At 36.7% G+C, this 14,332-nt stretch overlaps 1 protein-coding gene across 1 annotated transcript in view; it reads left to right on the plus strand.

The window, feature by feature from the left end:
- LOC127957263 (ras GTPase-activating protein 4) overlaps positions 1-14,332 on the plus strand; it is a 34,430-nt gene that overhangs the window by 12,039 nt on the left and 8,059 nt on the right. The window contains exons 5-11 of the mRNA XM_052555723.1: positions 1,889-2,021; positions 3,386-3,467; positions 3,559-3,696; positions 6,150-6,241; positions 12,976-13,093; positions 13,675-13,828; positions 13,958-14,022. Of these exons, the coding sequence (XP_052411683.1) occupies positions 1,889-2,021; positions 3,386-3,467; positions 3,559-3,696; positions 6,150-6,241; positions 12,976-13,093; positions 13,675-13,828; positions 13,958-14,022 (782 nt within the window). The remainder of the gene's footprint in view (positions 1-1,888; positions 2,022-3,385; positions 3,468-3,558; positions 3,697-6,149; positions 6,242-12,975; positions 13,094-13,674; positions 13,829-13,957; positions 14,023-14,332) is intronic.

Below are 14,332 nucleotides of genomic sequence, written 5' to 3' on the forward strand. Positions count from 1 at the left end.
GCCATGTTTTATTAATTCATTATCTTGTTTTAGTTCAATCATGGCCACATTTATTACATTTGTTTCCGCATTTTATTCCTTTAGTTTAATTTAGTTCAAATCAGGGCCATGATTTAACCTCAGTGAAGGAATAAAGTAGGACAACATGGCTACTATTTACCTAAAACAAGGAAAACAAAAATAATATTATAAAATTTCTTAATCATGGGGAAAGTTGAAAAAAAAGGTGAAAAAAATAAAAATAAAATAAATATTAAACTTTTTTTTTTATTGATCAGACAATTGAAATTACATTGACGCAATGTGTATCTGTAGCTCAATCAGTAAAGCATAAAAGTAATCATTTCCCACATAATTCATGAATGAATTATGAATCATTAGTTTAAGTCACTTTGGATTAAGTAATTTAAATGCCTATACCTTAGTAGCAGTTAGTAGTTACCTTTATGATTATTATATACTAACATTAGGTGGAATATGCAGTATGGCTTGTTTTATACATTATAGTGAATTGTATACCTATTTATACTAGGGCTGTCAAAAATAGCGCGTTAACGACGTTAATTAATTGTTTGTCATTAATTACGTCAAATTTTTTAACGCATTTCACGCATGCACAGTGTGACAAATTATTCAGGTCAGGAAAGTCTCGTCAATCTCTGAATTCTCAAGATAGTAAAAAAACAGCGGCGAGCGCTGCAACGAAAACACTGAAGAAGCTTAAGGTTTTACCCCAGTTACTCTCAAATACATTCATGCCAAGCTCGATAAACAGAGACGACTTTGGTAGTTGATACGCTGGAGCTTCTTCCTGTTATAGCGTCCTGTGTTTCACACTGCGCATGCTCAGAACGCCTACATACAATGCAGCGAAAATTACAGCTGTTTGGAAAAGCATATGCATTTTTACTTGGTTTTACTGGCACTTGAAGCCTTCAGAACGTGAAAATATCGATCCTAAAGTATTGTGGCAGAGCAAATGAACACCTCCCAAAAACAAGAGTGCCCAGAGTGCAGAGGGCGCATGTTTGTGTTTCTGAGTTCATTCTTTTGAATTTCTCTATGCATAATTTCATAGATATGTGGCTATATTTAACCACTGGTTCACCTAAAACTCTTACACTATCTGTAGTTAAATGGCATGGTTTGATATAGTGCTCAGGTAAAATTGATCTAAGTAAATGTTAAACTTTTGAAATTCAGAGAAAAAGAACCACATATTGATGAATCAATACATGAAAATTATGTATCTGTGTCCTGTTATTTATCTTTTGGTATGCATTTCAGAAAAAAAATGGTTACGATTCAGGTGTAATTGCAAATAGTGATTAATCCTGATTAATCCACTGAAAATTCTGATTAATTTGATTAAAAATAATTTTAATCATTTGACAGCCCTAATTTATACACACATTTTATTTAAGTAATTATTCACTACATCCCCTCCCTTTCTCCAAAGCTCTGAAATGTACATCCTTGTGTGTTACATTCATGATTGTGACACAGCAGTTTGAATATGCTGGATAAAAAAAATGAGATTTGAGAGCACATTTAATGATCATCCAACATGTCAGTAAATACTCTTGGTCTATCATAAGCTTATTCTGTAGAAATACAGCAAGGCCATTAATTCTATTACCCTAAGCCTCTTAAAGCCAGAGATAGTGAGGAGGGGGCGTGATATATTATATTTATCCCAACTGTATGAATGAAAATACATGCGTATGTTTAATGATTTTCTCCTATCAGATCATAAAACACTGTGAACTAGATCGCTTTAGGGTCCTTGAACTCTCCCTGACTTGATTGGCTGCTAAATGATTCATATCAACGTCAACTGCAGATATATGAACTCTCATTTTTCAGATTCTTGTCATTTTTTGTTTAGGTGTAGATGGATGGATGAACCTAACAGAGATTGACCCAGATGAGGAGGTGCAAGGGGAGATTCACCTCCAGATTTCGGTGCTGGGAGATGGAGATATTCCACAAAAACTGTGCTGCCAAGTCCTGGAGGCGAGGTGAGCAACTGTGAGGAGCAGCAAATGATTTGTGACAGAAACTTGTTATTTGTTTGTTTTCGTGCGTCTCTAATGATTGGTATACAGTTCTGGTTCTGATTCCTTTAAGCAGTTCCAGTTCCTTGATGATAACATTTACATTTCTTTTGGTACGATTCTTTTAGTTATTTTGAGAAATACATATTTAGAATGCAAACAACAACATCAACAAAATCTATACTTACTAATTATGAACTTTCAATGACCAATTTTTCTACAGCATTTATTAATCTTAGTTAATATTAATTTTTACACTTTTAAATCAAAAGTTGTGTCTGCTAAAATTAGTTCATAAGTTAATTTTATTAATTAACATTAACAAAGGTTAATAAATGCTGTAAAATATATATTGGCATAATTAGTTCAAAACTAATGCTTTAAATAAAGTTAACAACTAAGACCTTATTATTAAGTGTCACTATTTACTTTAGGTTTTTAGGTGGCATAAATGCAATATGACAATTGGCCTTAACTAAAAATAATTCAAGTTCAAATACTATGTTGACAAAATGTTAATGCTGTTGAAAAGGTAATATGTATTTTTTTAGGGCAGTATTTTTCCTGGTGATCACACTTTATTTTATTTTCCAATTCCCAACAATTTGCCTCAATAAACACCTAATTTGCTCTTTATTAATTAGTAATCTTAGTAATTGTATCTACATTTTATATTTTTAAATTTTTTATATTTTGATCTAGATTTTTAGGCTTTAATGTTAATGTTATCTGTGTGCACCGGGGGTCTGAGAGTAACACAATTTCGATTCTCTGTATGTATAAACTGTACATGTGGAAGAATTGACAATAAAGCAGACTTGAATTTGAATTTGAATTTGAATTTGAACTAATGGTAGTTGTTAAATTTAGGTATTGGGTAGGATTAGAATATGGTCAAGCAGAATAAGTGCTTTATAAGCACTAATAAACAGCCCATATGTTAATAATAGACATGCCAATAGTGAAATATGGCCATATGTTAATAATAGACATGCCAATAGTGAAAATTGGCATGTCTATATACTAAAGTGTTCCCTTAGTATTTTATTTTAATAGAGTGTTTCATCTGAATCAGTGAAAGAATGCAAGCCGTTTAGCATTGCTAGTGCCGCAAAAACCCAGAATGTTAGTGCCAAAGGTATACTTGTCTTAATTAAACTGTGTGGGAAAAGCCTGGGCTAGCAATTTGATGTGTAAATACCATTTAGGCAATGTATTTAAAATATTTTGAATCAAAAACAAAAAAAAACATATTTTAGATATTATCTTCATAGGGTACGTCTGGATTTGCGTCTAATAGCCTTATGTACTTTCTGCTTGGTTTCCAGAGATCTTGCCAAAAAGGATCGCAATGGGGCTTCTGATCCTTTTGTCAGAGTGAGATACAATGGCAAAACATATGAGAGCGCGGTAAGGATGTGTCTGTATATTTCTGATTTCATCTGCCACACACTTAGATCTGTCTGTCTGTTACTGATTACCATGACCCTGCTTCCTCCAGGTGGTTAAAAAGTCCTGTTACCCACGGTGGAATGAAAGTTTTGAGTTTGAGCTGGACGAGACGCTTTCTGACACTGGCCTTTTGAGTGTGGAGGTGTGGGACTGGGATCTGGTCAGCAGAAACGACTTTCTGGGAAAGGTGACTGTACAGACATTTTCTTGAGCACTTAGAGATTTGATTTAGAGGACTTCCTCGTGTTTTAACATGAGGTGAACTCTATCTTAGTTTCAAATGAATCACAAAACATTTAATTAGTACAGCATCGTGTGTTTAAAATATAAGCTCCTTTTTTCACCTTTATGTTGTTCAAAATGAGTGTGCTGTACTTTCCAAAATCACAAAAGTAAAACTTTTAAGTGGTCGTGCAGCTCTTTTTCATTCAATGACAGTTCATAGTTCCAAAAAAAAAAAAACACTTGATGAACAGGTTCCACTTCAAGGCATAAGCGTGTCTCATAGATGGTGCTCTCACCAAAGCGATGGTGACAACTTCCTCCTGGGGTAGCTCACCTAGAACCTCTGGATCCCATCCAGGGACCAGAAATGGAGTTTCCAGAGGTCTGGATGCGGGTGTCACAGGGATGTTTCCTCAGAGGAATCTGCCAAGGAGGGGGGTCTGCTACTTGTCATCCCTGATATTTCACAGTTTCTGTGTGAGAAGGCTCACTGGGGGAAACGCATACTTGCAAAGGCCCTGCGGCCAGCTGTGTGCTAGTGCGTCCATGCCTAGCATTCCTTCAGCGAGGGAGTAAAACAACTGTCAGTGAGAAGTCTCTGTAGACCCAAACAGGTCTTCCTGAGTGGCTCTGAAATGTCTCCAAATCTGGACCATATGGGGATGGAGTCTCCATTCCCCGGGGAGCACAGCTCATGACAGCTTGTCAGCTGCCCAGTTGTGCAAGCCCGGGATGTGAATGGCACGAAGCAACCTCAGATGCTTCTGACTCCAGAGGAGGAGGTGGTGGGCGAGTTGCGCCATGCAACAGAAGTGTAGACCACCTTGTTGGTTGATGTACGCAATGGTCAAAGTGTTGTCTGTGCAAACCAGTATGTGCTTGCCTTGCAAACACCTTTTGAGTCGGCTCAAGGCAAGACAAACTGCCAGCAACTCTAGATAATTGATGTGCCAGTGCAGTTGGGGGCCCCGTCCAAACCCATGAGACTGCAAGCCCATCGAACGTGGTCCCCCCAGCCGGTGGTGGTGGCATTCGTGTGAACCACGTCATGCCTGGAGACCTGTTCTAGGGGCACTCCTGGCTGGAAGGATCAAAGGATCAAAGGATACAAGTGGTACCCCACGAGAGGGTCCAGCCTGTTTCCTGGGTATCTCCACTGGCTGTGAAGTGCCGGATGAAGGAGGAGCCCTCGGAGGTTGGTTCCTCGGAGCAGAATTCCTCACTGTCACTGTAAGACTATTCCAGCCATTGCCAGAAGTAGCGTCCTCCCGGCAGCTGCTAGGTGGTACCCTAGATCTAGGTAGAGGCAAGGGCACCTTCTCCTTTGCAGGAAATGGAGCCTGGTCCGCATCTCCGGGATGGTCATTTTCCTGCATTGAGAGCATGACTCATCCACAAATGCCACCTCTGCGTGTTTAACGCCCAGACACACGAGGCAGCTATCGTGATCATCAACCAGCACCAGGTAACAACTGCATCCAGAAAGGCTAAGTATGTTGTGCATCTGCTGCCTATTTATACTGGCGCTGTGATCAGCAGCTGGATGTAATCATGGCATGCCAATGTGCATTGTCTCATTTAGTTTACACTCAAAGTGGATTGGTCTCTCTACCAAGATTCCCAATTCGTCGGTCACCAACGTGACGGCAAAAGTGACTGACTGAAAGGGAACTTTATACACGGTGCACTTTCAGGTATAAAACTTTGCTGGCTGTTTTCATTATCTTACAGCTGTGTTACACCTGCATGAAAGGTCATAAAAAATAAAGAAAATCTCCATAATAGGGGCACTTTAAGATTATACAAATTTACTTTTAAAGCTCAGCCACAAAAAAAAATCAGTTTGAGATTAAATACAGATTTATCATTAAATCATAAAATCAAGATATAATTTAATAGGTATGATACTGTTTTTACTAAAAATGCTTTGGAAAAACAGGTAATCTTAAAAAATAAAGCATACACATAATCCCAAATAGTAAATAAAACATTTCGCCTATCGAACGAAAATGTGTCCTGTTCTGTGTCCTAATCTCCTAAAACATTGGTGTCATATATATTAGAGCAGTCAATGCAATTGGAGAATGAAATCAATCAAATGTTCAGATGTAACCCCCTTTGTAATCGTTAACATTTTCATAAATAACTGTAATTTAATAACAGTTAAATGTATTTTGTAATTCAGTTATGTTATAGCCGGTTACAAACTGCACTATAATGCAATTCCTGAATTTACCAATTTATCAACAAACGAAGCATAGTCATAGTTTTATAACATTGCATCTGTGCCTCTGTTTGACAGATGTTAACTGTGACATTGCCTTTGTCACCCAATAATAAGTCTTCCAATTGCTGTGTTTAGCTTTGGTTGCTTTGACAGCTAATTGTCAAATCAATTGATGTGTTTTCCTTCAGGTCCTGTTCAACATCAACAAGCTTCAGTCTGCCCAGCAAGAGGAGGGCTGGTTTCGCTTGGGGCCTGACAAATCCAAACACAGTGAATATGAGTGAGTGTATCTGGAAATGTAGCAAATATTCACATCGCCTAGGCAAACCTTGAACTATGGTTGCCACAGCAACAAATATTCACCTTTAACAGTTGCCAGTGGCAGAGCACATTAAGCAATTGGCAGAAGGACAATAAAATATTGATAACAAAACTATACTTTCATGCAAAAGAAAAAAAGTGCAACTTCCCTGGGAATTAGTCTGAGCTAACTTATTTTGTGGATTGTTACGCACTCTTCCCTCAGGCTTTCACAGTGTTACGCTTGTGTGTTCTGGTCCATGTGTTGACAGGAAGTACTAATCCTTTCCCTGGCTAAATCCTGGGCTTTTTTTTCTGTTCGTTTGCTCTATCTCCCCCTCCACCCGTCCCTCCTCTCCACCCATAAGAGATCATTTGGCCACGTGGATTGACAGTGGGGATTATATCTCAAGCTGGCACAGGAGGAGTGGGATGGAAAGGCTTATGTAAAAACTCCAGTAAGGGGGATTCAGTTGGGTGATGATAAAAGCTATGCGTCATCTGAGAGCTTGTGTGAGTTTGTGGGTAGATTAAGACCGAGTTTTTTCGGGGACACAGCGTGTCAGTGTGACAGACTTGTGTCCACATGGGCAAAGGAGTCATTGACATTCATTCATTTGTTCGTTTATTCATTCACTTGACATGATTGTGCTGAAGAACTTATTGTTTAAAACCTTCTGCGAGTCACGTAGTTCAAGCTCCACTTCTACACAGATAAATGGATCAGGCTTGAGCACCTTTACACAATGTTTGTAGACAAGGTGTTTTATTATGTAAATGTCGGTAGCAGATAAGGGCATTTGAGTGTCATGTGTAGACTTTGTTGCAGCATTCCATATTCATATATCTTCTTAAAGGCAGAGGGATTGTATTTAGGATGTACATGGACTATATATCCATGATTTCAGGATTAAGCCACATGTTACATTGAGATTGGTTCACAGTTTGACTTTATTGTCCTTGAGTGGTCCTTGAGCTGAGGGGTCCTAGAGAAGAAAAAAATAATAGGAGTATTTCCCGAATTAAAAATAAAAATTCTATCATCATTTACTCACTCTCATGTTGGCTTTCATTCTTCTGTCGAACTCAAGAGAAGTTAGAATGTTGGTAACCAACTATACTTACGCTTCCATGACTGTTTGGTTCACCTCTGTTAACATCTATTATTCATTTCAAACTCTTGTAATACTCTGACCTAATATAAACCTATTTGACAGATGTTATGGAAACACTTACCCAAAATTCATTAATAGACTTTTGAAATAAGTTCATATTAACCTTAGAATTTACATTTTGGAGTCTTTGTGTTTTAATATGATACTTCAATCTTAAGTTTTTGGAGCTATTTATAATAATTGATTTTTACTAATGGATGTTCATCTGCACCACTGTTTAAAAGGTTGGGGTTGGTACGATTATTTTAATGTTTTTGAAAGACATTTCTAATGCTCTACAAGGCTGCATTTATTTGACCAAAATACATTAGAAACAGTAATATTGTGAAATATTATTACCATTTCCAAATACTTGTTTTCTATTTTATTTTAACATACGGAATATATTATTCCTGTGATCATTCTCCAGTCTTCAGTGTCACATGATCCTCCAGAACTCATTCTAAAATGCTGATTTGCAGTTCAAGAAACATTCATTAATTATATCAGCTGTGCAGTTCTACAATTTAAAGCATATTTGCTGAATAAAATAATTAAACCCTAAAAAAAACACACACACCTCTGTAAGATCAATATTTAAATGGTAATTTATGTTTGTAAACTTTACATAAACTTTTTAATATAGAAAACTCAAGAACATTTAAATGACTGCTGCAATATTAAATTGATATCAAAAGTTCCTTGGTAAACCAAAAGGCTGGTTTTAAACATAGCTATACTTTAAGAATGTTAAACTGTATAAAAGATGTTATCAAAATTTTGTTTTCAAAATTGGCAGATTTAGGCTGCTTTGAATATGCTGATGTACAACCGTCTGTTCCTGCTAAACAGTTTTTACTTTTTTTCTACTCTGGCCGGATTTAAAAAAACAAGATGGGAATTAAAATGTCACCGCCAATCCTGAACAAAGGATTATTTGACTGTAGGGTTTTGTTTTTGTCCACATGCAAAAAAAAGAAAATAATAATAATACATTGTTTGATGATCATCATGGCCCTTTATATGTCTGCATCATCTAAGATATTGTTAATAACAGGGTTAAAAACTTATTTTTATATAACTTCATGCTTCGTTAGAATGTCCCTGAAGTTATTCATGATTTTTCTGTAGGATGTTTTTTTTTTTTTTTTTTTTTTTTTTACTCATTCTGATGTCATCCTGATGAAAAGTTTCCCATTAAGCTCCTCTAATCTCTGGCTCCCCTCGGGTGATCCGCTCTCATCTCAGTGAACAAATCAAGCTGTTGTTGTTTTTGTTTATTTTCTCTTTCTTCTCTTTTCACTCCCTCACCGTCTTCTTCCTGATTGGATTTTTGACGGCCTACCATCTGTTGCCTGCTGTTCAGTGACTGGCTGTTATGGCGGCACTCGCCCCACACACACACACACACACACACACACACACATACTCTCTTGTCTCTTCCAATTCCCACCTTCCCTTGAGTATTACCCATCTTTACAGTGAGAGCGCATGTGGTGTATGGAGTGACTGCATGTGCAAGTTACAAAATATGAATGCTATTTCAAAAACAATGACGCTTTAAAAGGCTCATAAAAGGACAAATCTAGTTTTCTTAATCTTTAGAAAAAATAAAATAGAAATAATATAAATAAATAAGTAAGAGGAAATGTTAGATAATTCAAATCTATTTTTAACAGTTTGTGTGCCACATTTCAGTGTGGAGTGTTTTATGAATCATATTTGATAAAAGCAGTTTACCCAAATTAAAAATACTATGGAAATTTCCATCAAATATTGACAGAAAAGTTATTTTTTGGTGAACTATCCCTTTGAAGGTAAACCTTTATTATAAGTCTTGAGAAATTTGCTCATTCATTATAGCAGTATCTTGATTTAATAGGTTTGGGATTAATTTCACCCCAAGAGGAGACTATAACATATTGGATCTTTTACCTTGGACCCTTTGCTAAATTAAGCAGGTGCAACTCTTGCTAACTTCCTTGTGGTTTGGGAGTTCTACATGTAGAGCGATTAAAGAGAAAATAGGTCACAATACTATTTACACTATGAAAGCACTAAATCAAAATACACTTTGTGGTTATGTGGTTTAGTAAACACAGCATCAGTTTCTGCTTGTTTGGTGTTAAAACAAAACGCAGATGCTCAACAGACTGAAACCTTGTGTGCTGTGTGGAGGCAGTACAGGTCCTTCTAAAAAATTAGCATATTGTGATAAAAGTTCATTATTTTCCATAATGTAATGATAAAAATTAAACTTTCATATATTTTAGATTCATTGCACACCAACTGAAATATTTCAGGTCTTTTATTGTTTTAATACTGATGATTTTAGCATACAGCTCATGAAAACCCAAAATTCCTATATAAAAAAATTAGCATATCATGAAAAGGTTCTCTAAACGAGCTATTAACCTAATCATCTGAATCAACTAATTAACTCTAAACACCTGCAAAAGATTCCTGAGGCTTTTAAAAACTCCCAGCCTGGTTCATTACTCAAAACCGCAATCATGGGTAAGACTGCCGACCTGACTGCTGTCCAGAAGGCCATTGACACCCTCAAGCGAGAGGGTAAGACACAGAAATACATTTCTGAACGAATAGGCTGTTCCCAGAGTGCTGTATCAAGGCACCTCAGTGGGAAGTCTGTGGGAAGGAAAAAGTGTGGCAAAAAACGCTGCACAACGAGAAGAGTTGACCGGACCCTGAGGAAGATTGTGGAGAAGGACCAATTCCAGACCTTGGGGGACCTGCGGAAGCAGTGGACTGAGTCTGGAGTAGAAACATCCAGAGCCACCACCGTGCACAGGCGTGTGCAGGAAATGGGCTACAGAGAAGCAGCACTCGACTGTGGCTCAGTGGTCCAAAGTACTTTTTTCAGATAAAAGCAAATTTTGCATGTCATTCGGAAATCAAGGTGCTTTATGGAGCTTTATGGAGCTTTATGGAGATGAAGATTTCATTTTTCAGCATGACCTGGCACCTGCTCACAGTGCCAAAACCACTGGTAAATGGTTTACTGACCATGGTATTACTGTGCTCAATTGGCCTGCCAACTCTCCTGACCTGAACCCCATAAAAAATCTGTGGGATATTGTGAAGAGAAAGTTGAGAGACGCAAGACCCAACACTGTGGATGAGCTTAAGGCTGCTATCGAAGCATCCTGGGCCTCCATAACACCTCAGCAGTGCCACAGGCTGATTGCCTCCATGCCACGCCACATTGAAGCAGTCATTTCTGCAAAAGGATTCCCGACCAAGTATTGAGTGCATAACTGAACATAATTATTTGAAGGTTGACTTTTTTTGTATTAAAAACACTTTTCTTTTATTGGTCGGATGAAATATGTTAATTTTTTGAGATAGGAATTTTGGGTTTTCATGAGCTGTATGCCAAAATCATCAGTATTAAAACAATAAAAGACCTGAAATATTTCAGTTGGTGTGCAATGAATCTAAAATATACGAAAGTTAAATTTTTATCATTACATTATGGAAAATAATGAACTTTTATCACAATATGCTAATTTTTTGAGAAGGACCTGTATGTTTAGTCATCATAGGCCTATAAAAATGTAACAAAAATTTAGACAACTTAAATGGATAGTTCACCTAAAAGTTCATAATTTCTTCTTAACTTCTTAATGCGGCATAGAAAAGAATTCCGAAGAATTCCAAGATTTTGGATGAGACCAGCAAACTGGTACATTAATTAGAAACACAGTTTCTGTTTATTTTAATTTAAAAATAAATATAATATTATCTTTTATTGCAAAATCAATGCTATTAATAATGGTTTAAATAAATATATTAATTGTACTCATGAGATATCTAGTTCAGTCATGAAGCTCTAGAGGGTGCAGGCTCCTGCACAAGCAATGTGACAGCAATTATGTTATTTACTACATGGCACAAGCTGATTATGCAGCCAATGAGATTCCTTATTCAACATTTAAATAGTCTTGTTCAGTATTGGCTGTAAGCTGGTCCTGCAGTGCATCAAAGTTCCTCTGAAACCCTCCACCACCCCTAGCTCCACCTGTCTAGATCTGCTATGGCAGTGGTTCCCAAACTGGGGTGCACGCACCCCTAGTGGTGCGCAGACTGACCACCGGGGGTGCGCGATAGAATCTTTGTAATGGCGGGGGAAAAGATTGTCTCTTTATTATTTTTACTTATTTAACTGAGGTAAACTTCACATGCGAAAGTTTTTTTTAAGAAATAAAATTACACATTCCAAGCTATAAATTACTCATGATTTAATTTCATTTTACAAACACATCTGTCACAATAGCCCCACCCTGTTCATATTAGGTGATAACTGATAATTCGTACATTTATTTTTCACTTACTACATTAATCAAAATGGACACCTGGTTAAAAACAGGCACTTTAAAGAAATCAAGGGAGAAATCTTTTGCATTTATAACAGATTTCTTTGTTTTCTAATTTACAGTAAATATTTGTATTTAGTTATTACAAATAAAAATGTGAAGTTTAACCGGAATATTTATATTTAGTTATTGCAGTTAAAAATGTGAAGTTTAACCAGAGTAAGGTGTTGGGGGGTGCTTGACAGGTGTCAAACTCTAGAAAGGGGTGCATGCTGCAAAAAGTTTGGGAACAACTGTGCTATGGGATTAATATATGCCTATTCATGCAGCAGCACATTTTACATTTTCACAGCAGCATGTCTGTGCATCTGTTGGCAGTAGCAAGTGTGTGCAGCAGAATTATACATTACCACGCTAAAACTTGAGTGTTGAGAGTTGGCATGGCTGAAATATATCAATATCAATTCAATATAAATTAAAAACAGACTATTTTCCTTTCACCTAGTATTTGTGTGAACTGTGTATGTTAGAATGTTTCACCATGCTAAGGCCTAAGTCTTTTCAAATTAAATGAGACTCATGTCTTCCCTGTGGAGTGCTTTTAGTGTGGTTTGCCGTGTTCTGCTTATAAAGTGTTTCAAAATGATCATTTATGAGTTTTTATATTGTGATTTGGATGCCACCTACGTGAGCAGTAGGTTTGCAAGCTTGTTTTGAGGATCGTGCGGCTGCGGTCAGCATAAACCGAGGGCCATTTTTACTTTAGTGCAAAACATACATTTCTAAAGCCAACTTGTCTTCAAATGCTCGCCGCAAAATTGTGTTTTTTCAGTTGGGCTGCCACGGTGTCCTCATTTTCTGTTCCATCATGACAGAGCTAGAAAACACAGCCACCCACATTCACAGTAATAACATTTACTGTTTGGCTTTTTTATGTATCACTGAACAAAGCAGTGTCCTTAATGGAGTCATTCTGGGTAATATTGTTTGTCTGCCATGCTGAGTTTTATTTCCGGGAAAGGTTTCACTGTGTTTTTTCATTACGAGTCAGCCCTCACAGAATGTTTTCTTAGGTCAAACTAAAGGTAAATTATATATTTTTTACAGGTTTTTTTTTCTTCTAAATCAATCCAACATTAAAATCACATTTAATCCAAAAAGAGAAGAAGCTATATGTCAGTAACATAATTTGTTATTGCTGTGATTCTCTCATTCTCTCCTAGAGGAACTCTGGGTTCCTTGCGTCTGCAGCTACGGCTTCGAGACGAGGTCGTGTTGCCATCCAGCCATTACAAGCCACTCACAGAGCTACTCAGCCAGTCGGTCGGCTCTCAGCTCAACGTGAGTCTGATGCCATTTGGACTGAACCTTATCTCAGGGAATAGGCCTGTGCATTATCTCTTAAATTCACATGGCATATTCCTCATAACAAGATAACAAGACATAATTTGGTGTATGGATTGCGAAATGTGGCACTCGTTGTTATCTGATCTCATTTGTATTCGTGTGACGGATACTTTATTCGTGCCTGTTCATGTTAAAGGGACAGGTCACCCAAAATTTCTCACATCATTTAATCTCACTTACAGTATGTTGTTCCGAACTTGCAATGGCTTTCTTTTTTCTGTGGAACACCGAAGGAGATATATTTTTGTATTATGTCTCATTTCTACGCCTTTTGTGTTCCAAAGTCATATGGGTTTTGAACAACATGAGGGTGAGGAAAGGGCCACTGAATTGTCTTTTTTGAGATGTGCTGTCTCTTTAAAATGTTGCACAGTAAAACAAGCCATCATGTGAACATGTAAGCAGTTTTGTAGTTTATTGGATATGGTTTTAGCTCACAGTGCTGCATTGTGTATATCTTGAGTTAATTTTAAGCATAACCTCATTTGTGACTGAAATAATTGTGTTAATTGTAGGGCAACTGGCCTGATTTCATCATGCTGATTGATGAGACCACTACAGCGGAGAGCAGACAGGAAGTAGCTAATAATCTAGTGAAGCTGTTTTTGGGTCAAGGGCTTGTCAAGGAGTTTTTGGATGTTCTGTTCAAACTGGAGCTGGAAAAGACTAGTAAGCAAACACGAAACATGCACATGTGAATTACCTGTTTATTTTAGTAGAACCCATGCTGGTAAGGAGCTTTCTAAATCTTATGTTCAATGTCATGCTATTGATGCTATGATTTTCATGTTTTTTTAGCTGAACCCAACACATTATTCCGCAGTAATTCATTAGCATCCAAGTCTATGGAATCATTTTTGAAGGTAAATCTGCTTATATAATATAATCCACATGATTTCTTAAACTAGAGAAATCCTAGTTCAGTGATAAAAAATACAAAAATTTGTTGAATTTGATATGATATATGAATTAATAATAATAAAAATTAAAAACAATAATTGTTGTGGTTTCTCTATTATTATTAAGATTTTTTTTTGTATCAAACTGACCAAAACTAGTTCAACAAAAATATTAAATTTAACAAAAAATTCCGCTAACATTTTCAAATTGTATTATATTTTTATTTTCACAAATTGTGAATTTACTGCAATTGACATTTATTGTAGCTATGAA

Source organism: Carassius gibelio, chromosome B5 (genome assembly GCF_023724105.1).
Source record: "Carassius gibelio isolate Cgi1373 ecotype wild population from Czech Republic chromosome B5, carGib1.2-hapl.c, whole genome shotgun sequence".
In the NCBI taxonomy this organism is placed as follows: Eukaryota; Metazoa; Chordata; class Actinopteri; order Cypriniformes; family Cyprinidae; genus Carassius; species Carassius gibelio.